Genomic DNA, 24,893 nt, shown 5'->3' with positions numbered 1-24,893 from the left:
GGTTAGTCTAAGAAGCAGACCTTCACAGTCACTTTGGGACAGAGAGCACCGGGTGGGAAACGATAATAAGATTTTTAAAATCGTTACGGGGTGGGGGGGCTGTAAAAGCAAAGTCAAGAGTTAACTTATTAAGTAGCATCCTCGATTGTTGCCGTGCCAGCGCGCCGGTAAGAAAGAAGATGGGTGAGACTGGTCTAAACCAGGTCAGGCGTTTCCACTACTACTCGTTTCTGATGTGGAGTCAACTTGCGCTTTTGGGGGGAGACTACAGGATGAAGAAGGAAGCGTACCATAGGCTGTTTGATCTGATTTGTGCAGATTCCTTTGCTACGCTACCATCAAAGTGGGATCTGTTACATAGACCTGAGGTCTTTCTCAGCCTTGCTGGTAGAAATTGCTAAGATAAGGATGGCGCACAAGCCTTTAAAAGTGTAATTAATGAAAATTGTTCAAAGATAGTGGTTAGGAGCACAGCCAGGCCGAGCATCTTTAGACAAAAAAAACGTCCTCTCAAGTCACTTTATAGTACAATGCCCTCCAAAATGATTGGGATAGCTTTAGTGCTGGATGATAGGAAATACAGGTACATATTTGTTTGCACAGGCCATTGGCTGTGTCAATGAGTTATTCACACACAAGGCCAAATAAGAGAGCATTACTGTCATGTGTATTGTCAGATTTGTAGTGATTCTCCAGACTGGGTTCATTTCTGTACAAAAGTTGCACACAGCTATACAACTAATGAGTCTAATTCTAATTATTCTCATTCTAATTACCTGTCCCACCTTATAGTGATTTAGACTTTTTTAACATATATTTGGTTTGGTCATTTTAAATAACTTATAAAAAATGAATTAAAAGTTGAAGTAAAAATGAATGTCAATTGCAAACTGATTCTGGAGTGCAGAAAGCGTATCTTAGCATTAACTGGATAATTCTGAAGTATGCCATATCAGTGAATATTGCACATTTTTAATTTCATGCTGGAACATCAGACAAAATGAAATTCATGTCCTGAACCCTCTGTGCTTATGTTTAAAATCCATACACATACAAAAACGTTTCATTTATCACTTAAATCTCCTTCACACAATTATCTGAAATGGTGCAATGTGAACATTACTTTGTTTACATGTTTCTTCACCAGTATACAGTATTTCGCTGTTGAGACAAGCCCCATGTAGGAGCATTAATGATTGACACAAGTCGATATGGTCATAGTCCATCTACTTTATGCTAGTGTATGTTTTGTGGGAAAATGACATATTCTAGCCCATCCAGGAGCTACAGTAGGTGCGTTGACCCACTGTAGTTAAAGCAAATGATATCAACAAAATTATCACATACGTAGGTTAACAGAATATCAATGCCACCATGAATCATTTAGCATTTCAATGTACTTTCACTACAATCTGAAGCTCTTTCATCAACTGTACAGTACATTCCTAACTGATGCCAATCCTCATTTTCTTTGTACTTATGCTGAGTATCGGGGCATGTTTTGGGGGTGATATTATGTTAACTTAACATACAGCACTGACAGACTGTTGTGTAGTGTCCAACCTTTTCTACTAAAATCCGTAGATTTGACTGGATTAAAATGTGTGTCTGTCCAGGGTTATGTAAGGAGAGACTGCAATGTGTGGAACCTGCCTTTAAGGGCCACTAAAGGTGACCTCTAACACTTTAAAATGGCTCTGATATAAAACTTTGATTCATCCATGCAGCAGAATTCCATTTATGTTTATCTTCTAATACTAAAGCTGTTAAGCACGTTTTATTCATGAATTAACATCATTTACACTAATCTGGAGTTCCTTAATTATTACAAAAGCAAAAAGCAACCAGGAGTGTGTAAGAGGCTGCTTGTAATTCAGCACATTAAAGAACTGAAACGTATTTCTTTTCTGAAAGAAAACTTCATCAACATGCCGCAATTCATGTTCCATGTGTTCTTTAAATGGACCTTCAGTTAACTGTACACCAAAATAACTTCTTCTATTTGAACGATTTGCAGCCTGTAAATGCACTTTTTGACTTGCACAGTTAGATTAAACAAATTGATTAGATGTATTACAAGATGTGGCTCTTCTTCAACAATGGCTGCACCCTTTTTGACTCGTACAGCTAGGTTAAATAAATAATTTACCCAGAGTTTAATTACTGTTCCAGTTGCATAAAGGATTTTTAAATCCAAATGCATCCAAGGTCAAAACATTCTAGGTCAATTTGTTCTTCTAATAATGTAGACAGAGCACAAATTGGAGAGAATACACCAGTCCTGACTGCTTTGCGGAGTATGGTACATGTCATGAAAGTTTTAAAGTGGCCCCTCCTTTATTTTCACCTAGTAAATGAGGAACTTTCCCACACATGTGAGCCTGGTTACCCCTTCAAAGCTCAGCAGGAGGTACGTTTTCTATGCTGCGTCTACTTGCGTCCCCAGCTGAGTCATGCTGGCCTGAAAACCGTGAGCATTCACACAGTCAGAAAATGAGGAGGAGGTGGCAAACAGAACACTCTTGGCTTAGAAAATACACAAGCCCTAATTGGGTCCTTCATGGAGTCATGGTTTCAAAGAATACACTCTATCGGCTGGCAGCGCACCAAGTCAGCACTAAAGACAAAAAAACACAGGTTCCCAGGATAACACGAAAGCTCAGCAAAATAAAAAGGACAGTCAGTAGATTAAAACCAGAAATCTCTGCCAGTTTTTAAAAAGAGGACAAAAACGAATTAGTATGTGCATCTTTTTCAGCACTCATCATCTGAATAAGAAATATAACACTGTTTCTTGTTGACCGTAACAGTTTTTTTGTTTGTTTTTTTTATTTTAAGAGGATTTGCACTACAGAAATTAAAGATAGAGTAATTCACACTATGACACAGAGCCAAAGTACACACAGCGAGCTAACACTGGTACTCGAGACCAGGGAATGGGCATAGTGAATTGTCACAAGTACTCTCTGCTGACGGAGTCCAAAGAGAGGAGTGATGAGTCAGAGGCCCTCATTTAAATGACCTTAGGAATTTAAAAACAATCTGTTCTCTGATTCATAGCACTTTATCTTTTGGATAGGTTGGATAGGTACAACAAATATTTTTTGTTTTAAATTAAGTGTTGCATTTAAAAAAAAACATAGCTATTGCTTTACCTTATTTTAACTTTAATGCTGGTCTTTATGGGTCAATAATAGTTTCTGATAAAGACCAAGTCCTGGAGTGGGCATTCATACCACATTTCTGGACTGGTTTCTCTCCAGTTTTCAGGGCTGAGCAAAACACCCTTCAGGAAAAATCCTGAGAAGCTGTGAAACCTTTCACATCAAGAGAGCATGACATCATCTTGAAAGGAGATGGGTTTTTTGCAGAAGCTTGTAAAACACAGAGCACATGTCAATTCCTTATGAAAGAATGCAAAGCCCAATTAAATAAAAAACTAAAATGTAATTTAAAAATTCTTAGTTGTACTGTGTGTCTCCCTAAAGTCCAGGCACATTGTGTGGAAAGTAAAGATGTGCTGCAGGCAATTATCGGTTTCCACAAAAGCTCTAAAATCCTTCATACAACAAAAAGATCAATGGAGTTTTTAATGGAACTTCAACAGGCTCCTAATGTGGACATTATAACATTTATGTGAAAACAAAAATGTTTAAATTGACCTGCTAATATTTTTTTAAAAGTATCATGTCTTTTTTAAGTCGACCAATTACTTTGCCACTGCAGTTTGTGGGATAACAATCGCAAGGCTAAACAAATGAAATGCATTCTGCAGAAGCTCATCCCAGAGAGGTTGGAAGATGATCCTGGAATAATCTGATAACTGTCATTAAAATTCTTTTCAAGACATCGAGTGGAAACAGATGTTAAACATTACAGACAGAATGCAATTTATATCAAAACAAGCTATCCAGGAAATAGATTTGCATTACATTTAAACTGAACAACCCAATCACAAAAATACAACACATTTTGTAAAATCCACAGACAAGGAGTCTTTTCAGATTACCAAGACAGAAACCTTACCACTGATTGTCACCATGCTACCAGCTTTAAATTGCTTGTACAGTAGGCTGTATGCACAGATTGGGATTACATGAAAGATTCTTTTAGATCTCTGATTTTCAAAATGCCTCATTTTGAATTTCAGGACTTCAAGCTGCAACTCCATTAACCATGGAGTTAATTAACAGTAACCAGTCATTAAAATTACTATAATGTAAATTGGGAGCCAGACCAGTTTGATCTTGCACACTCATCAAACGCACTCATCAAAACCAGCAGCTAGATGTCATCAGTGTACAATATGTTTTTCATTCATCTAATGATCACACGTCTGATGACTGTTGTTACTCATACTGTAACTATTACTGAATCATGACTATCCTATTTGCGTGATATATATTTCCTTAAGAAAACAGGTGACGTAAAATTGAAAACTTTAGCAAAAATGTACTAAATTGGCTTCTCAGAGCTGAGCCAAATAAAACTTGCCTACATTTTGTTAATAACATGGAAGTTAATATATTTTGAGAATAAATTCTGTACACTTCTGTCAACGATTTGTATTAACCAATAAATGTTACACTTTGTACCACTGATGCAATGCTGCAATCTTTATTTGTGAAAATACAGATGTATTAGACCAGCAATAATACCATCCAGGAGTTACAAAATATTATGCAAAGCTTTCATTACCATTATTCAATAATTCCATGTAGACTGGGGACATGATGTTTTTGGCCTGAGCCTTTTATTAAGCAGTGAAATGGTCCTTATTTTCCATTGAATGCAGAATGCCCTGTAAGGAAATGTTTATCCACTTTTTCCCTATGAATCATAACAAAAGCTTTTATAAATAAATCTCCTTCATTTATGTTTTATACTGGTATGTAATCCCATTTATATTCCATTTGAAATTTTGAATATAAAACACAGAATGTTGCAACAGAATGCGAAGGCAAGGGGATTATTATGCTCCACGGTTGACAGATTTTTTAATGCACATCAATTACTCTGTTTTCTCAAGGTCCAATTTACATAAGTTTACTTTAACCTTGATTAAAATACACTTTCTTTGTTTAAGACTCAACAAGAAATTAAAATGCATGCACTACACTACACTAATATTAGCTGCTTCAAATATATTTGACAAAACATATGCTTTATATCCTGTCTTGTGCCTGTTGCTTGCCAGGATGGGCTCCAGCTCCCCCGTGACCCTGAACTGGATAAACAGGCAAGAAAATGGATGGATGGCTATATGCTTCTCTTCAGTACTTAATTAATAAAAGCCACTCCACCAGTCACTGGAGGTTCACTGGCATTCATAAGGGTTACCGTACTGCAGCATATTTATCAGTATACCCTGTCTCCATAGCAACTCAGCAAAGCCTGGCTTCACAAGGGAAGACGTATCAAACCGGCCGGAGCTCTGTACTGCATTAAAAGTAAAACTATGTGCAGTTATTACTCAGTGATTAAATTAGACTCCACACTGGACAGTACACCAGTCCACAACAGGACACCAGACTACAGGCCGAGTGGTACACCAGTCCACAGCGGGACTCCAGGACAGACGGTACTCTAGTCTACTGTGGGACTACAGGCTGGACGGTACTCCAGTCTACTGCGGGACTCCACATTGGACAGTACACCAGTCCACTGAGGGACTCTAGACTGGACAGTACACCAGTCTACTGTGGGACACCAGACTGAACGGCACACCAGTCCACTGTGGGACTACAGGCTGGACGGTACTCCAGTCTACTGCGGGACTCCACATTGGACAGTACACCAGTCCACTGAGGGACTCTAGACTGGACAGTACACCAGTCTACTGTGGGACACCAGACTGAACGGCACACCAGTCCACTGTGGGACTACAGGCTGGACGGTACTCCAGTACGCTGTGGGACTCCACACTGGACAGTACACCAGACCGCTGTGGGACTCCACACTGGAAAGTACACCAGTCCACAACAGGACACCAGACTACAGGCCGGAGGGTGCACCAGTCTACCAGTAAAGACCCCAGTTAACCTAGACAGCCTGTCCATGGAAGGTGAGAAGAAACTGAAGCACCTTGAGAAAGTCAATGTGGGGAAGTGGAATCAATACAAACGCTATAAAGATGGCATGAAGGCATCAGTGCTAACCAGCATAATCAAAAAGTATTTATATTCTTCATATGACAAGGTTATACTTATTAATTCAACACTGCATGTATGGAGGGGGTTGCAGTAGGGGCATTTTTTAAACCTGCGTGTAGTAACTTGCATCAATAAACTTAGCCTTCGTTTCAAATTTTCATCTCTTAACCTTGCTGGTTGTACAAACTACTCCTTAAACCTTGTAGACTTTCTCTGAAGTTTAATCTCCTTAACTTCAAAATCTAATGAAGAGATTCCTTGAATGTTACTCAGCTGGATTTACTAAGAACTAAGACTTAGTGACCAGGCTGCCAGGAGTTCAGAAAACAGAGCTGATACCCACAATATCACTTTAGCACATAGCATGTCAGCCAGGAGCTGTGCAGAATGGAGAGCAGGTACTGTAGCAGGCTGTGGGAAGGCAAAGAGAAGCTTCTAATATGTACCTGCACTGTCTGAGGCAGGGTAGAGACAGTGATGCATGATTTGCAGACATTCAAGAGGACATTCTATCCAGTCCAGACAGACTAATCAATACAAAAGAGTCCAGTAATTCTCCACAGCTCAGCAGAACAACAACTCTTTTTAGATGGTGATGAGACCACCTCAATCAGAACAACGATTTCCATTTAAATCATTTGTTTTGTTTGCTTCAAAAACAGTGCTGGCTTAATGGTAAAGAACTCTAACCTGCAATAAAAGTTTCCTGTGCCTTTGAGCACAATGTGAAAAAGGTTATAAATATAAGTACGCCTTTTTCTAAGCAATATTCTAATTGCTTTTTCCAGTTCAGAGTTGCGGGGGAATTGGACCCTCTCCTGGAAGGTGAAATACGCAAGAAGCCAGTCCACTGGAGGGCAATCATGGGAAACCTCAAGGGAAACTCACAGGTATCTTTACTCATAGCCAATTGGTCAATATATTCATCCAGCCAGTACCCAAAAAAAGCCAGGGTACTGCATTACCCTGCACACCGGAGTGCCAGTGCCTGGGAGGTGGCAGGGGTCACCGTGCCAGGCGACAGCCCCGGCCCACTTATCCCATCCGACCCCAGGACGGCGCCCAGCAGCCTGTTGTGTGCTGCTGCTTGGGGGATCCCAGATCCCAGGGGCTGGTGACGGGACCAACGCTGGAACCCGTGATCATACAGCACGCCCTCCGCTCACACAGGTGCCTTCACCAGTTGACCTGCTCAGATGGCCCCCAGATTCAGTGATCTGCACACTCTGAAGCTCTTAGTTCTGCCCAGAGATTATTTTTAGCGATCTGGGAAGCCATCCTATAGCCCTTTCCTTCTGAAGCAATTCTGGTCTAACAGGCTCCAAACTGCCAGAACAATATTTCTGTCCCTTCTCCATCTCTGCCTGCCTGCATGAAAATACTCTTCAGACATCTGAAATATCTCTGGACTTCTGAAATAACTACTTCATGTTAAGATTGTTTTTCTTTACTATAGTATCTGTTAATTTCAGGAAAATATTTTTTTCTACATATTCTCTTTTTTAAAGTGAACTTGATTGTTGAATCAGGAAAATCATATAACAGTAAGGTAAGCACCAGTAAAATCAGAAATAGGAGAGATACAGTATGTTAGGCTCCAGAACCCTATTTACATAAACCTTGCATACAAATGACCTCTTTAGGGTAAACAGCACCACCCTCAAAAATAGTTTATTCAGTATTACCTGACAAGATTAATGCCACAAACTGTATTCTGAGGTGTAATAAAAGTACAGGGGTTTACACGATAACACGAAAAATACAGTACCAAGGAACATTAGCTACTCATTTGCTGAGTTACAAAGAGCCCAGTCAAACACCCATTAATCATATGATTCCTAGGATGACATCATAAAAGTATTTAGTCAAGTAATGCGAGAGAAAATATGTTATCTGAGAAAAAACATTGATTGCTTTTTGACAATATCACTCTGTATCAGGGGGAAAATATACTACAGTATATACTGTACATATTTCAGATGCTCGATAAACAAGAGCTGTAACTCACATACTGTATTTATGGCCAAGATATGAGCTGAGTGAGCTTACTCACTGGCAATAAACAGACTCGGGGTCAGTTTATCTTTAGGGTTAAGATTCTGAATTATGAGCAACTTGTAAATTTTAATAAGTACGAGCAGATTATACCATTTCGTTAACAACAGCTCTAAACTCACACACACAGTGATGCACACGATCCCCACATTTATTCTTTGACATCACGCCGATATTCTTCACTTCACATTAAAATTCACATTTAAATGGACGGAGGAAATGATTTCAGCAACTTTCCATTTTTGTAATGAACTTTTCTGTAAAAACGTGTATACTTATATCTTTTGATTAGCATGTAAATGGAAATATAACATGAATACTGAGGTTATAAACAACCTTTTCTTCACATTGAAATGCCAACAACATTCACTGATGAAACTAATTGTTCTGTTTGTCACTTCACCATTCTCATGACCTTGCTGGAAGGAATTTCTTACAATTACGTGCTTACACAGTGCCCTTCATTATAGGTGCAATTTACTTCATTAATTGTGATCATGTTTAACTATTCACCCAAAATATAAATCGATATTTATATATGACCTGCATAAATACGGGAAAAAATCATCAGCTAAATTCAACTTAATTGCTCAACTTAAGATAAAAAATATGAACCAATTTTCATCCATGTAGATCAATAAAAATGTAATTTTGACAACAATTCTATACTTTAGAGAATCCTTATAATACTTTCCTTTCATTCAGTAAATACCTAAAAGTAACTATCTCATTCAGTAAAGCTACCCCTTTACTCTGTCCTATAAAAAAAATACTAAACATGTTGTCTTCATTTGCTTTGAAAATTCTTTATACAGTAGGTGTAAAAGAAGGAGGTCAACAAACAATTTTCAATTTCTAAATAATCTGTCCGTCCTGCTCTTAACTGCATCAGGTGCCACAAGGTGGGCACAGGTTAAGGTTATATAGCCACACGGTGAAAAAGCAACTCTCCTATGAATATTACTCCACTGAGTTTGAAAATCGGTGGATTAGTGATGTGGTTTTTAAATTGTACTGTAATTGAGAACAATAAATCTTCCACTGCACAAAGTAAAATATTTAAATTGAATGCTGTTATCACTACAATACAATCTATCAGCTATTCGCTACCCTCTTGGGTCTATTACAGTGATTATTAAGACATGGTGTTATCTACAGTATAAACAAAGTCCACATGAGTAACAAGCTGCAGCATTGTACTGAATTCTAGCTATTTAAAAAATGAAATGAGCAATTCTGTATAATTTTCCAGGCAAAGCTAACACTTTCCCATAAAGGCATATTGTAGATGTCAATACAGTTCTGCTAAAATAGCAGTGGTGGTAGACTAGTGTATCTAAATCTCTTTCCACAACAGAAAAAACCCACCTATTTTGCAAGTGACTCACTGGTCCAAGAACTGCACAATAATAACTACCTCTGCCAAAAAAGAAGTTGTTCTTTTAGCTAAACGGATATTCACAGAACTATGAGTGCAGTATATACAGTATATATTGCAGTCTGGACATAAGTGTTATAAGAATTGGTGGCCTCCTTACCTCCTCCAGAGCCCATAGTGAGTCTACTAGTGGTTTGATCTTCTTCTGGTTGTAGAGAGAAATTAGTTTGTGCACCACAGTCTTTACCAGGCTGCCTCTGCCTTGTTTAAACAGAAGGTTGAGCAGTGAAAATCCAGCAATGACCTTATTTTCCTCATAGAGCTTAATGGGGTTCACCTTCTCCACTTGCCACCACTGAAGAATGAACAAAAAAACACCAAAAATTGAAATAATTGCTGAAAGGGTTTTTCTTCTTTGCCACTGGGAATATCTCATGTCTGTGCTTGTTAAGTCCGTCTATCTCTATTTAGAATGCAAATCTACGAATTGTTCTCCTAAGTATAATTTTTCAGCACAAATTCAAGAGTCATTTTTTCATAAATGTGTTGCATTTCATCGATGAGAAAGGGTCAAGACGTGTCTCCACTGTTTAAAAGCAATTTCTAAGCTTATCTGTTACAACCAAAGAAAAGACATGTACAGTCGCTAATTTTATTGATGCCATTGATGTCATTTTATTATTATTCCTGTTTATTAGTATATTGGTTATGACTGGAATCTGCTAGTTAGTGTTGTTTACAGGTATCAATGACAATTACATCATAAATTATTTGCATGTTGTCAAGACACCCTTCTTAAATCTATCTCAAGTTTATGCATTAATGGTTTAAAGAAGTTATTTTTCTAAAAATGTGTTACAGGATGACGACATTTAAGTCAACGCAATTAGCTACAGACAGTGAACAATTTACAATCAGATTAATTCCAGAGCAAAACACAATTAATTTTGACTATTTAGCTATTAGCCTGTTCAATTTTTTTCAATTTCTTTTTTAGAATAAAAAACATTATCGAGGTCACCATACAGGAGGAAAATTTATTTCTAAAAACATTTTTTTCAGGATACCAATATTTACTTTTCTTTCTCACAATGTGTCCAATCCAATAAACAGTATATCTAATTTTGACTCAATTTAAAACAAAAAAAGTTAAGTTATAACCTTATGTGTCTGCTATGATGTTGCCTAAGAGATCGGCTAAGATTAATGTTATGACCATGAGCTCTCCAGAGCACAAACACATTCACACAAGCTATACTGTACATATGACCACTCACATGTGCCTTAAAGCCTTCAGTAATACTTACAGATTTAGCAAAGCTGAAGAAACTTTTTGTTTCACCAGTTACCATGTTTGATGATCCTGAACAAATAAAACAATACAAGTATTTAGTAATTTTGGAGACTGGCATAAAAACATGTAAGTAATTAAAAAAAAACTGACTTTCAAAACAAACATTATAAAGGGAATGAGAGGACAAAAACAGCATATAAATATTATTCAGTACAGCAGTTTCCAACTACAATCCAGCAACAATCTCTGGCTTCATGCAATATTCTGCTTGTATGTTTAACATTTTACAAATGAGTACTGATAGGAATAATTGTAAAGAAGCATATTAAAAAGAGTAAAGACACTTAACATTCAAAGTATTATAAACAACTCAAAAACACCATAGCTTTATTCATGGTATTGTTTGAATACCATAAATTCACATACTATATCTACTATATATGTGTTCATCATTGTTTTTAGTTCAGTGCATGTTTAAGTTTTATAAATCTATAAATCTAATAATCTTTGTCTGTGACAAGATTTCCTATACATACCATACAGGATGTAAGTTCCCAGTGGTTTTAGGAGGCCTAAGCCTTTTCCAGTGTTTTCTCCACATAAACAGTCCAGGACAATATCTACTCCTTCTGGGGAAATTCTAAAAGACATAGGCATACATAATTATACCTCCTGGTGCTTTAGATTTTATTTATTGAACATGCTATAATTCTTCAACTAAAACAAGGAAATTATATAACACAGTATGACATGATATCTTTTGATTTCCAGAAGACTTTTGATAAGATCTCTCATAAAAGGCTGATGCTCAAATTAAAAGCCATAAGAATCCAGCTACAGAAAATGTGGATCAATAACTGATTAAGAAAAAGGAATCAGCATCATCTTAAGGGGCACAACCTCTAAAAGGGCATACAGTATATAATACAGTGGTATGCTCCAGGGATCCATTTCTGCTACTCATCTCTATCAGTCATAAGATTCTGATAAAACATTAGGCAAACAGAAACAGCAGAATGAATTATGGTTTGGGCACATGCATTCGATAAGAAACACACTGATGGTAGGAATTATGGTAGACTTTACAAAGGGGATGTAGCCATTTATGTAGAATCTACACAAAAAAGAATGCGTGTATAAACAGTAGCACAAAGTTTAAAATCGATGATGCTAGGCTCACATTTTACAATGTGCTGGTAAAATCTTAAAAACTTGGTCTGAAGAATGGACTCCAGAGCCAGGCATGATATAAGTCATGCATTAAATATTCAGCAATCATGAAGAATAGAAAAGTATTTCCTCCTACTATGAATACACAAAGGGACAGCTACGAATGAGTCTGTTAGATAAAAGTAATTTTGATTTTTTTTTTCAAAAACAACATCAAAGATAAAGGGCATCTGACTCAGCCTCGGAAAATAGATCTTTACCTACACATCAAACTGTAATTTTACAGGGTTGGGAGTTTATATCCGACGGTGAACTTTTCTGTCTAATGCATTTGTTTTAATGAAAGTATGAGTCAGCTCTTGCTGGCACACAATAGCCATATCAATTGACTCTGTGACCAAGCTGAAGGTTTTTTAAATCTCTTAGAACTGGAAACTTGCCTCAATAACAGTGCAGTACAAATACTGGGAGCTAAACGTAACCTTATAAATCAACTGAAATGCTGGGTAGTATTTTGTATTCCCTTTAAATTGTTCTGGAATTGAACCCAGGGTCCCAGTGATGAGAACTGAACACTGTGCCACCACGCTGCTATTTCAATAATTTCATAAATAATAATTTATCAGAAATCCAAGTTACATTATACCATACACTTACTAACTGATTTGTCGGTTGTTTCTTTTTACCAATTATAGGAGGTACATTTTCAAAGACATCTGAGGCAAAAACCTCTCCTAACAATCTAGTCTATTATATAATGAGAACCACTCCTTACATTGCCTTGCGATAAGGGGTATAGAGCGGAAGAATAATAAATATCTACAGATATATAAAAAGCAAGATCACATGAGAATTCTTTCACTGCAAACTGCATCACATGCTCTTGTGAGGTGGATTAGCATCTTACGGAGTTCTCTGTACAGTGTTGTACTCATCTTGTAAACAAAATTAAATGTAGACAACAAAACGGACTTGGAATGACTTAGATGATCAAGAAATAACACTGTTTCTTTAATATAAGCAGAAGGAAGAATCGCAACTCTACTGTATTAGTATTACTTTACAAGAATGAAAGAGCTGGGATTCGAAGTTGACGATTAAGCAGTCTCCAGCCATTTCTAACAGTGAAAAATGTCTACTCTGCCAAACTACTCTACAGTCTTGTGATATAACGGCTTGTTGTACCAGGAGTGACTTGAAACCAATTTAATTTTACTTAAGCTATGATCCGGAGTGGAATGTGGAGATGAAAAGACTTAATTAATCGCCTTTTCCATTGGATATTCCTTTTTTCCTCAATTCAAGAAAGAACTACATTGCTCAGCACATCCACCCAAGGCTGTTACTGTACCACATCATACAGAACCTGCACAAAAATTCAGTAGTTTTCATCCAGAGAATTTTCCAAATACCTTTCATTTGTATTTCATGCTCCTTTTGTATTTCAATGATATCCCTAAAAATCTTCCAGTCATGGAACTGGGACTGGGATATGGAACTGGGTCCCTTATTTTGCTATAGAATCCAACAGCAAAAAGCTGCAGCTACAGAATTGGCTTCTAGAATAATATGAAATATTAATAACATGAATTGTCTTTATACGAAATTACAAGTTGGATTATCTCCAATATCCTTCAAGAACAACATGACTATTTCCCTGGATTTTGGTGACATTCTAAGACATTCAGATGACTGTAAGTGGAATTACTCTCCCTTATCACAGTGGTCATCCTAAATCCTCAGGAAACCTTTTTAGCATCGTAAGACTAAGCATTTCAAAATGAAGTTAATCCACAGATCATCAGGGTCAGATGCATTCTGTTTCGTATTCTGTGATCAAGTCCCTGCCTTCCTACATAACCATGCTTAATCTTGTCCAAATTTGCAAAAATGCTCCAAATTCACAACATCCCTCACAAACCTAGTGCCAAGATAGATGTCTTTCTCTCTGGTATATCATTCCTTTTCAAATTTTTCAAATTCTTAGGTTTCAGAAATGTATTTTGTACCTATATATATTTTTACCCATAGCATTGCAGTTATTTCACCTGCAAAGACATAGAAAGTAACTATATTCTATGAGGTGATCTTCATTTACTACACGGTACATCTTCTGTTGACACCACATGCACATAAAGTGTGGAAATCAGAAATTAAAATTAATCTGTGACTTCTTGAACTGTTGATGCCCATTTCCACTTTATACAGTATGTGGAAATTTTGAAATGATCACCTTTATTATTTATTTTCCTACACCAGTTCCACGGGCCTTCATTAAGTTAATAAAGGTGTAAGGTATGTATGGAATCCTACGTACAGAATCCTACAAATGCCAACAGAATCTGGTGAAGCCATGATGTAACAAACTACTTAGAAGTGAAATGTTAGGGCTTTGTAAACCAGGTCCTTTGAAAACCATGAGATCTCAGCCATTTCAGATTTTCTGTATATTTCATTCTCCCAAGGAGAAATGCATGTTGCCATGGAGACGAGTGCAATACAAGACCAGAGAAACCAACAGCTAATCACAGCACTTCAACTCTGGGCTTGTATGGTGTGTCGGTGTGGGCAGCATCTCATCAACGTCTCCCTTCAAATTCTTTAATTTAACATATTTTTTAATTACCGATCAGGGAACCGATTTCATTTATACCATACAAGTGTTTTTTTTTTAATCTTTTAGAAGATAAATTGTAGGCTTTCACAAAATCTTATGTGCTTCATATTTTTCAGTCATCTTATCTGGAAAATGAGATTGTGGTGTATCTGTATAAATTCTATACAGTATTTCTCCAAACTGCCATATAAAAAAAATCACAGTAGCATATTGTACAGAGAGAGTATATAAACATCATTCCCAGAATCTCTCCTGCATCCCGAAGAAGAATATCAGGGTTCTCACTTTTTAACTTCTTGCACATAATCGGCATTTCTGTCGAACAGGTGGGTGACAGAGTCTTTGATGGCTTCGTGCTTGAAGGATGAGGCTGTCCCAAAAACCATAACGTTGTTTACAGTAGAGCATAGCTGTGCGACAGCTTGGCCCTGGAAAACACACACCAAAGACAACAATTAGCAACTTTTAAAACTGCTTGACAAAAACAAAAAGGATGTTTAACTTCCTATATAGGTGAAGTTAACATACTGCTTGCTACCAAACATAGTACACTCAATAAACTTTAAGAATATACAATTGTACACATAATACTGTAAATAAACAACCTCCATACACTCTGCTATCATCTGTGTTTAATATAGACATGTGCTGCATTTTGATCTTGTTACTGGGCTGTTTGAACAAAAGGCTGTATAAATGTTGTTCAGTTTTTCATTATCCCACTTTTAGATTTTGTTTCTATAGCACAGTAATAAGATTCTTCCAATAATTAACTCACTGATCCTCTGTATTGCCAGTGTAGAGAAACTGATTGAAACTTGCTCAGACTCCTACTATACCTCCCAACCAGTTTTCATATATTCTTGCGCAGAACTGATTCATTTCCGACATATTATGACTAATATTTTTTTTATGAGCTGGGGGATGCAAATTAAGATCTTATACTGTATATTGGGTGTCACAGAAGAGGTTAATAGCCCATAATCAAAAACAAGCCTGTGTCTTCATCTTAGCAGCAACACTGCCAAGTAGGGTGGTTAGTTTGTTTATGTGCCAGTGTTTGGCATTTTCCCTTGTCAGTTCTTACTGAGCCCTACAAAATGCCAAGCATCCTCAAACAAACAATAACACCTATATTCCTTGCAATTGTGAGTGCTTGTCAAATCCCTACAGTAATTACTTAATCATTTTGAAGGGGAATAATAGTGCATCTTATATCATCTTAATACGTGAAGATAATGCAATACATGCAGTACTGGTTGTATTTTGGAAATCACAACTAAATGTACAGAATTATGTTTACAACAGTTTCAGAAAGTTCATGCATATGTTAACAGGCCATGAATAATATCTTGGATGGTCATTTTAAAAAGCAAAAGAAAGCTAATTCATACAGCAGATATCTAATGCCATCAGAGATATCTTAGTAATAATTCCAAAGCTCTTGGCATGATTAATGTCTCCATCATCACAGACATATCAGCCCAAAAATACTCTACACAACACAAGCTGTTGTGCTATGCACAATAGGTGCTACACACTACTTGGCACAGACTGCTGACCACATTTGGAAAAACCTGAGATCACAGCAGGTTAATACTGTATATGACTGAATAGAAGAAATCGCTGGGAAATTCCCTGCAGAGCAATTACACTGCTAGTTCTCTTTAATTATTAAGATACAGCCTGCTCGACAATATGTTCTACAAAACAGGTTTAAAATCACATCAAAAAGGAGTGTATTACATCCGTGTGTGGGGAGTGTGATGGTTACAATATTTGTGTTATATTTGTGTTATATAGGAAAGTATTGTATTTAGACTGACTGTTGAAATGGGGGTGAAAAAAGAAGAATCTCAAAAATATATGCTCTGCTCTTGAACAAACCATCTGGTTTCAGCCAATTGAAAGAATCAATAGTACACTGTTGTGACATACTGCCAAAGACACTTCAATATCTGCTTCTCCGAAGTACAGAAGAGGAGATTCTCAAACAGAAAGAGAAAGAAATCAAGAATTCTTTGTGACAGAATTACACTGCTTTTAATTATTAAGAGATAAAGGATACCATTATATTGGATTTTATTCTATACAGGTATAACTACTATCTCTTCTGTGTTCATAATAAGTGCTTTTATTACTTTATTATTAATATTTGGATTGTAATCATTGTCCATCATGTGACTAAAAAATGCCTGTTCTATCATCTCGGTAGATGATTCTCATTTTTCTTTAAAATACAGCTCTGCTGTACACTAAAAGTGTATAAGAATTTTGACTTCATGCTCCTATATAAGGTTCTACATCACTTGGCACCTCAGTACCAAGTACACTAATTATCTTCCTACTCCCCACCTCGCAGCCCTTGTTCATCTGACTCTGGTCTCCTCTTTGCCCTCCAAGCTTGACTATATACAATGCATGACAGGTCCTTCTCTTGCTACGTCCAAGAGCTCTGGAATTCTATCCCCAGGGGTATCAGAGAGTCACCTTCCTTGAGTCCTTTCAAATCCAGAGTCAAAACCTTCTTCAGAAGGGCTTTTACTTAATTGATGTCAGTGTCTGCCCCTTTGAATATTCTACTGCACTCTAAGCCCTTGGTTTTCATAATAATAATAATAATAATAATAATAATAATAATAATAATAATAATAATATAAAAGGCTCAATTTGAAATATAAAGCTGTTGTCTAGGTTTTCTCAAAACATGTAAACATGTAATGGTATATTGGGATCAACACCTGACTGTATGCTTCAATTGCCATTCTGTTTTCATATCAGCAGACTCATTACCATGACAACATTTCTTCCATTGATTTTGATTTCATTGCAGACTTACCACACCTCCCCCTGCGGAGTGAACCAGTACGGACATTCCCTCTCGGAGATTGGCCACTTCGAAGAGCATCATGTAGGCAGCCACAAAGTTCATGGAAAAAGCAGCAGCCTCCGGAAAAGTCATGTCGTCGGGGATCTTGTAGACAAATTCAGCGGCAGTGCATACCACTTCCGCCCAGGCATTGTAATTCACAAAAGCCATGACTCGATCTCCTATCTGACAAAAAGCAATCCATTCAGACAGTTCATTCAGGGGGCAGTGAGTGTACAGAGGTCATCATTATGTATCAAAATATTCTGATTTGCTGTATGTTTCACCTGGCTGTTTGAAGCCTTGCAATAACAAATCTTGAGAGAAACTACTACCCCCAAAACAGTCTTCTTTCAGTCTTAATTAATTAATACACTTCCTGAATATAAAATATAATTCACTTAAATACCTACAGTACAAAGCAAGAGGAAAATGTCCTATACAAAACTAGCAAATGTTCCTTTAAAATAAAACATCTACATTTAACAATACAACCACAGATCCATTCAATCCTCACTGAAGTGAGTCTGGTTCCTAAAAGGTTCTTAATGAAGCAATGCTTTAAAGTATCAGGCACCCCGCTGTCTTTACAGACCAGAGGATGGTGTATGGTACTCTGGGCAACAGTAGAGTGGTACTGTACAACAAGTGGCCACAGAGAAACCTAAAATTATAACCTAAAACCATCTGCATTGGATGTGTTCCTTAGCAGAATCATCTGGATGTAATCTGTTGAACATGCTTTCACATAATATTCACAGCTCTCAGTACAGAGACTTTCATTTATTGTCTTAAAACTGTCTAGAATTGAGAGACCCATTTCAGTGTCACAGAATTCTGCTTAAACCAGTATATTGACAGATTTGTATCGTAAAGAACTGTACAGTATATAACAAAGCAAGGAAGGCTACAGTACAAGATTAATATGATGGGTATTTTAAATGCACAAATAACTTAAGAAGCAACATCAAATATTATTTACAGATCTGTCTAAACCAGCCATTTCTAAATTTAAGCATTACTGTAGTTTATGGCTATATATAGTGAATGGCATCACACTAAGACAATCAAGAAACACAGTTACTTTGCTGGATTAATCTGAGTTGCAAATTGCTGATTAATGAACACACATAATCTCATGAGATTAACCATTTTTCTCTGCGGGGTTTAAAGGATATTCCTTTGACACTGTTTTTAGGAGATAAAACACTAGTCACACATAACGAAAATAAGGTGTCTCAATTAAATTATAGTCTGAAGAAATTCACAATCCTTTTTGATGTCTTAAAAACACAGCCTTCATTACCTTGCTAATGACCTCATACCCATAGCAAGGGCCTAGTCCTTGCACATAAACAGTGCTACTTTAATGTGTACAACAGATTATGACAGATTAGTACAGTTTGACCTGTGACTTTGTCCAGTGTTGACCTCTGTGTCACTGTCAGAAATCTCTAAAACAATGACTTGTCTAATGAAGGGAGCACACAAGCAGGTGAATTAGGCTTGTAACTACTCTCTGTAGTAGTCTAAGGGAATAATTGATAATTAACACAAGTTTAAAGACAGAATGGTTTAGCCTGAGGACTCCCCGGTGTCTTAAGCAGTAAGAGTGCTTTCTCAGAGCACAGTTTGAGCTTTGGAATTTATTGATTTTGGAGACATTGCAAGTTTGAGTCTGGTTCATGTTACTAGCTGACTGCCTTCTGAGAAACTCAAGGCTCTCAAGATGTAGCAAATTTCCTCTTCTCTTCAGGTCCGATGCAGTTTGCGGTGTGTCAGAAATGTGGGCATGTCAGATGACCACATCCACATGTCTTGTTCTCTGCTAATGCGTAAATGCTAATTGCTGATGAGTCAAGTTTAAAAACAGTCGTTGAGTCAAACTTCGGTGGGAATTAAAAAAAAAATACATGGAAAATCAATTTTTAAAAATAATGATTTGATCTGTCGATATCAAACTTTATAAGGTTTTTAGTTGCCTCAATTTCATTCGACTGAGATAGAAATGTTGAAAAAACTGACAGGCAATGACCAAGGTTTTATACTATTGAAGGTACTTGATAGTCAAGAGGGTTTTTCAAGTTATCAGCATTAGCAGTTGTTCTGTGATTGTAGGGGAAATGTTTACAATCAAAGAGAATATTTGCTCTGTTCTTTTTTTATTCCCTTGATATACACAGCATTTTAAAATCATAAGAAATGAAATGAAATTAAATTCTTAAATTAAATCATTTGAGGCTTATACTGTATCAAACCCATGGCGATGATGTGCTGATTGTTGGATATATTGTGATCTTCGTATGTTGTAACAGTACAAATACCTGGTATCTCTAATACGATGATGAACTTCACATACACTTGAGCGTCTGTACACATATTTTGTATGCACAGAAAGAAAGCTACTTTTGCATTTAATTGACTGATTTTGCCAAGATGAAGCCAAAAGAGTCATACAGTATGTTCTTGCAAAAAACTACATTGTTTTTAATTATCAGTGTTTTAAAATAATTTTAAAACTGGTTTTAAAAATGATCCCTGCTTCTTGAAACTGACCATTACTGCTCTTCTTATATAGAAAGGGAATAAATGTTAATGAATATCCCTCAGAGAGAGGCTTCCAAGAAGATACTGGAATAATTAAATCTGTTTAGTGCCAATAACTACAGAAACAACTCTGTAATTACCAATAAAAGTTCTAAGGTCATATACTGCTTCTTTAGTAAAATCCTTATCTGTTACCATGCATGGAAGGAAAATGCCTTTTTAATAATGAAAACTCTAATAGAAAGAGAAAAGCCCAATGAATTTGTGATAGTGAGCTAATAGCAGCGCCATCATAGCTCTTCATTAAATATGTTAAATAGCACTTCATTTGCTTAATTTAGATACTGAATAGGAAGCTAGAATTTGTAGTCGTTTGCGAAAGAAAAAAACTTAGTGTGAATCATAGCATGAATAATTCTAACACAAGGCATCCAAGTCTTACGCAGTAATGACTGAAGGTGTCAGAAATCCATTTTTTTAAGATCAATGGAGAATAATTTTCAGCAGTGATGGAGTACTTTGTGTTTTATACAATGTTGCTTCAAGGAACTACTGTATATCATCATGCAGTTGTTTGCAAGATATAGACTGTTTTCAACACACAATACGATGCATGGAAAGAGTTTTTTTTCTGTTTTATTTCCACTCCTTTCCACAGATTCTGCTCGAAGAAAAATTATGATGACACAGAATAGTGGCAAAATGTTTTTTTTTTCATTATTGGCAAATCTTCATTAACTTAAAGTATGAGGCATTTGTAGGATTTTTCCTTTTGTGCTTGTTCCAAAAATCATGTGAACTGCATCTTTTAGTAGTCCAATTCTGAATCTTATTTTGCATGGAAAGCTTATGCATAAAGCATAGAGACCCAGCTCTCAATCATAAAACGTTTTTGTGTCATCATTTAATTACTGTACCACACAATGCTTCAAAATTAATCCTGGTAAATTTGTATTTTGTAGTACAAAAAGAATCCTTGGATTTTAACAAATGTCCAGATTTAATCTGATTATATTAAAGACAAAGTACATGTGACTATGAGTAAATTAAATTTGATTGGTAAATGTGATGGATTAGATCATATAATTCTTCAAACTGGCTGCTCATCTGCAGTTTACCCTGATTTTTGTGGACATATTTTTGAAGGTACAGACCACTGTGGATTAAAGTTTACCAATCTCGGTTTTTTTCTCTCCCTACAGTCAACATTGTTAGAACTGCAGAAAATATTAGTGGAGGTGAAGAGAAACATATATACTGTACATATTCCAATTCCTGATTGCACATACAATGTCTGACTTTCACATAGTAGTGTATATCTGTATATGCATGCCAAAAGACTTGACGCCTGTTTGCCTTTTTCCCCAAGGGAAAGGGTATGAACCGTGGATTTCTGGATTGGTGGATTGAATAGCCTGCTCAGAAATCAATTCTGTTTGATTTCTTTAGCAACAGTCATCTGACTAAGACTTTTCAATTTGAACTCTTATCTTTCTGCAGTATGTTCTGAACATAATTTAAGCGAAGTCCTGAATCACAGCTTAATGGCTTTAATAAAACATCCTAATCCTGTAATTAAATCCCCATCTCTTGACCCACTTCCCTTCTTCAATACTTTTTAAGTTCTTAAATTAATTTGAAAGTTTTTTTTATTATTAGAGTGGATTTATCAGAAAATTAAATACAAATTCCCACTTTAAATATATCATATTTAGTACTGTAATGACAATATTTGATTAATTGTGTGATTTTAAATATGCACACCAATTTAAAATTAGTTAAAGGAAACAGAAGTGGAAAAAGTGTGTCAAATCTGAATGTGAGATGAGCTTTGCAATTTAATTTTTGTCATAATTTCTTTTTTCATCACATTCTAAAATGTAATATTTCTTAGAGACATTGGCTCTTTATTTCAACTCTTACATGCTTGCCAGAAATGTTTGCTGTTGCAATAAGCCCAACTAACAGATTTGTGTAAAAAATACGTTTTGGCTTTTTACTCACCTCAAATCCCTTGGTATTTTCTCCTAGAGTTTCAACTATCCCAGAGCACTCAAATCCCGGAACAAGAGGCGTTTTAGGAGGGTTATCGATGTTTCCTTGCCGAACCATCAAGTCTAAAAAGTTCAAGCCACTATAAGAAAGAAAAATCAGATTGCTCACAACTTCAAAATCCAGCACAAGCGGCACTCACCCTGCACAGACCAAGAGAGCACTAGTGCAGAAGTGATAGCCCATTATCACAGTCTCCTAGAAGCTGCCTTCTGAAATTATGATGATGCAGGCCTAGTTACCCATGTCCAGAGACCCACAGCATGGATACAGCCTTTTACAACAGAGAGAGACATTTCTGCCAGAACATCATCCATAGAAGCCTCATCAACACATTTCGCAGTACTTACAGTACTGGATGCCTAATTTTGAAGAGCAACTCATTACCTGTGCATATTATTATTACCTTATTATTACAATTTATTAAACAATTTACAGCTAAGATGGCATTTGAATGCTATTAAAAAAAGCTAAATGAAGTGATGCGTGGACAAAATCAACAACTTTAGTACAGGTCATAATTATTTGCACCTTTTACTGTACTTTGCCATTCAGATGCATATGTATTTTCCCATTTCTAACTGAGATTCTACAGCACTTTGCATTACTCCCAGCCAATTAAGAAAGTTACAATTCCAAGGACACTGTGGGATACAGTGGAAAATGTGAGAAAAAATATATGATGATAATAGCATTCTCTGTTGCAGAATGGTAACTAACTCTTACCATTGAACCACACGCTGCTTATAGAACAAAGCATTCTAAAGCTTAATGATCACAAAGACTAATGAATTTACCAATAGTAAATCCCCTATTACTCGATGTGAGCCAAGTTTTCCTTGTAAAACCTATGTGTGAGAATCCATGGACAATGGATTACTGTTTATTACCATCAGCGCTCACAGCGAAGCACTGGAGCGCATTGCAAGCATCTTCATGTAGATGGGGAAACATAAAAAACAAATCACAAACCTTTAGAGGGAATGTAGTGTATGCAATATTGCTGTCCTCTCTCTCGGAGAGAAAACCAAGGCATTCATACATGCTGTAAACTCACAGTTCCCTTAGAATGATGGGAATCTCACTTCACTCAAGACTCAATTATATTTTCTGCTAATGTTCTTGAGTTGTTAGTGATTAAGTGATGTCCTGCAATCAAAATTGAACTTCTCAGCGTCTCTGGGTTTCTACTGAAATCACTGACATCCAAACCTCACTGTCTCTGTATCAGATTAAACAGTTTTTTAACTATTTGGGGGGTGGGGTTAATACTGCAAGCATTGTCTGACATTTGCAAAATTGATTTTCCCATTACAGAAAAAAACAGATAAACGTATCGATTGAAAACTACAGTAGCATACCGAGTGTCAAAGCGAGATCTGCGCTTTGTACAAGGTAAACTAACATGAGCTCATTATCGAAACAGCATAACTGCAGCACGTACAGTATGGATCAGCGATTCAAAACAAAATGCTGGCTTTTATTGGAGATGTTTTGCACAGCGCAGGTTATGGATGATAAGCGTACACTTGGGACGTGAACGAAAATCAAAGACATCAGAAACATTCTTAAGTCTTTTTTATTACCTGTGCTACTATTTTCAAGAGATCTATTGAAAAAAAACAATTTAATTACGTAACAATTTGTTAGGATTAGAATATTGTAGCAATTGTATTTATTTGGAACTTCGGGAGCACTGGAAAAATCACGTGTTTTAGCGCATAAATTCGTAAAAGAATGCTACCAGTCCACAGATTCCGTATGCTACTGTAAGTATATTGGCACTGGTTACATACAATATTTCTGTCCTTTCCCTTCGGCGCTCTAACCGTATTATCAATGATTATATTCTAACTTGAAATTTCTATACATATTGTAACACATCCTTGAACGTTAATGAATACTGTACTCCGGAACGAAGACAAGGTACATCTCTAATTTACCCTTACAGCCCTATACAACCTGCATAAAGAATGTGTTGTTTGCGGGCGTGGTGGTATAATTCTATTCTTTCCCCCACATGTGGACTCCTTCTATTATATTATTAGGAAGGATGTTCAATTTTAAAGTTAATTAACCTGCGACCATCCATTTCCAATGTCATTTCGCGTCTATCGGGTACAAGTACATGCGCAAACTTCGGAGTTGCTCCGATAGTGGTGCAGCCGCAGGAGCCCCTAACCTGTGGTGCCGAGCGCACAGTTACAGCACGCCGGTTACCTGTTAAACGACGACTATGAGAGTAAAACGCTGCAAGTGTTGTTGATTTTCTGTGTGGACTTGAAATAATTCAATCGAATTACCAGGCTTTGACGCGGATTTTGACCTCCCCTTCCTGAGGCTCGGGCATCGGCTTCTTGGTGACCCGGAGTTTGTTAAGCCCCCCGAAGCCCGTCAGCACCACGGCTCGCATCTCCTTAGTGTCTGCAGCCCCAAGGACAGTGTCCTGCTCCTTGCCTCCATTCTTCTCTATCATATGCTCCGTCTCTTCCGTTTTCTCCGGTCCTTCCTTTGCCATGTCTACTATGGGCTTCAGAAAATAGAAAAGATGCTCAGGAACCACTGGGCTCCTGCAGCTGCTATGGTATTCCTTTGTGCTCACCGCAATACTCCTCGGCTGTAGCGCACAGAATGAATGTGTACAATGGCTGAACGGATTTATTCCTCCTCTCAGATACAGCAATTTACCGTAAAACTGAAGATAAATGTGCAGGTCAAAAACGCACCTACCACCTCAAGAGAATCAAGACGAAACACCA

General features: G+C 36.9%; 1 protein-coding gene across 3 annotated transcripts in view; it reads right to left on the bottom strand.

The window, feature by feature from the left end:
* The window catches only part of vat1l (vesicle amine transport 1-like), a 41,532-nt gene that overhangs the window by 10,584 nt on the left and 6,055 nt on the right, over nt 1-24,893 (bottom strand). For all 3 annotated transcript variants that reach the window (XM_069181148.1, XM_069181149.1, XM_006641195.3), the window contains 7 exons: nt 24,438-24,664; nt 22,087-22,216; nt 17,506-17,721; nt 14,952-15,094; nt 11,416-11,519; nt 10,893-10,948; nt 9,746-9,940 (listed from right to left, as the gene is read on the bottom strand). In XM_069181148.1, the coding sequence (XP_069037249.1) occupies nt 9,746-9,940; nt 10,893-10,948; nt 11,416-11,519; nt 14,952-15,094; nt 17,506-17,721; nt 22,087-22,216; nt 24,438-24,664 (1,071 nt within the window). The remainder of the gene's footprint in view (nt 1-9,745; nt 9,941-10,892; nt 10,949-11,415; nt 11,520-14,951; nt 15,095-17,505; nt 17,722-22,086; nt 22,217-24,437; nt 24,665-24,893) is intronic.

Source organism: Lepisosteus oculatus, chromosome 20 (assembly GCF_040954835.1).
Source record: "Lepisosteus oculatus isolate fLepOcu1 chromosome 20, fLepOcu1.hap2, whole genome shotgun sequence".
Classification (NCBI taxonomy): Eukaryota; Metazoa; Chordata; class Actinopteri; order Semionotiformes; family Lepisosteidae; genus Lepisosteus; species Lepisosteus oculatus.
This window is presented reverse-complemented; position numbering and strand designations above follow the sequence as displayed.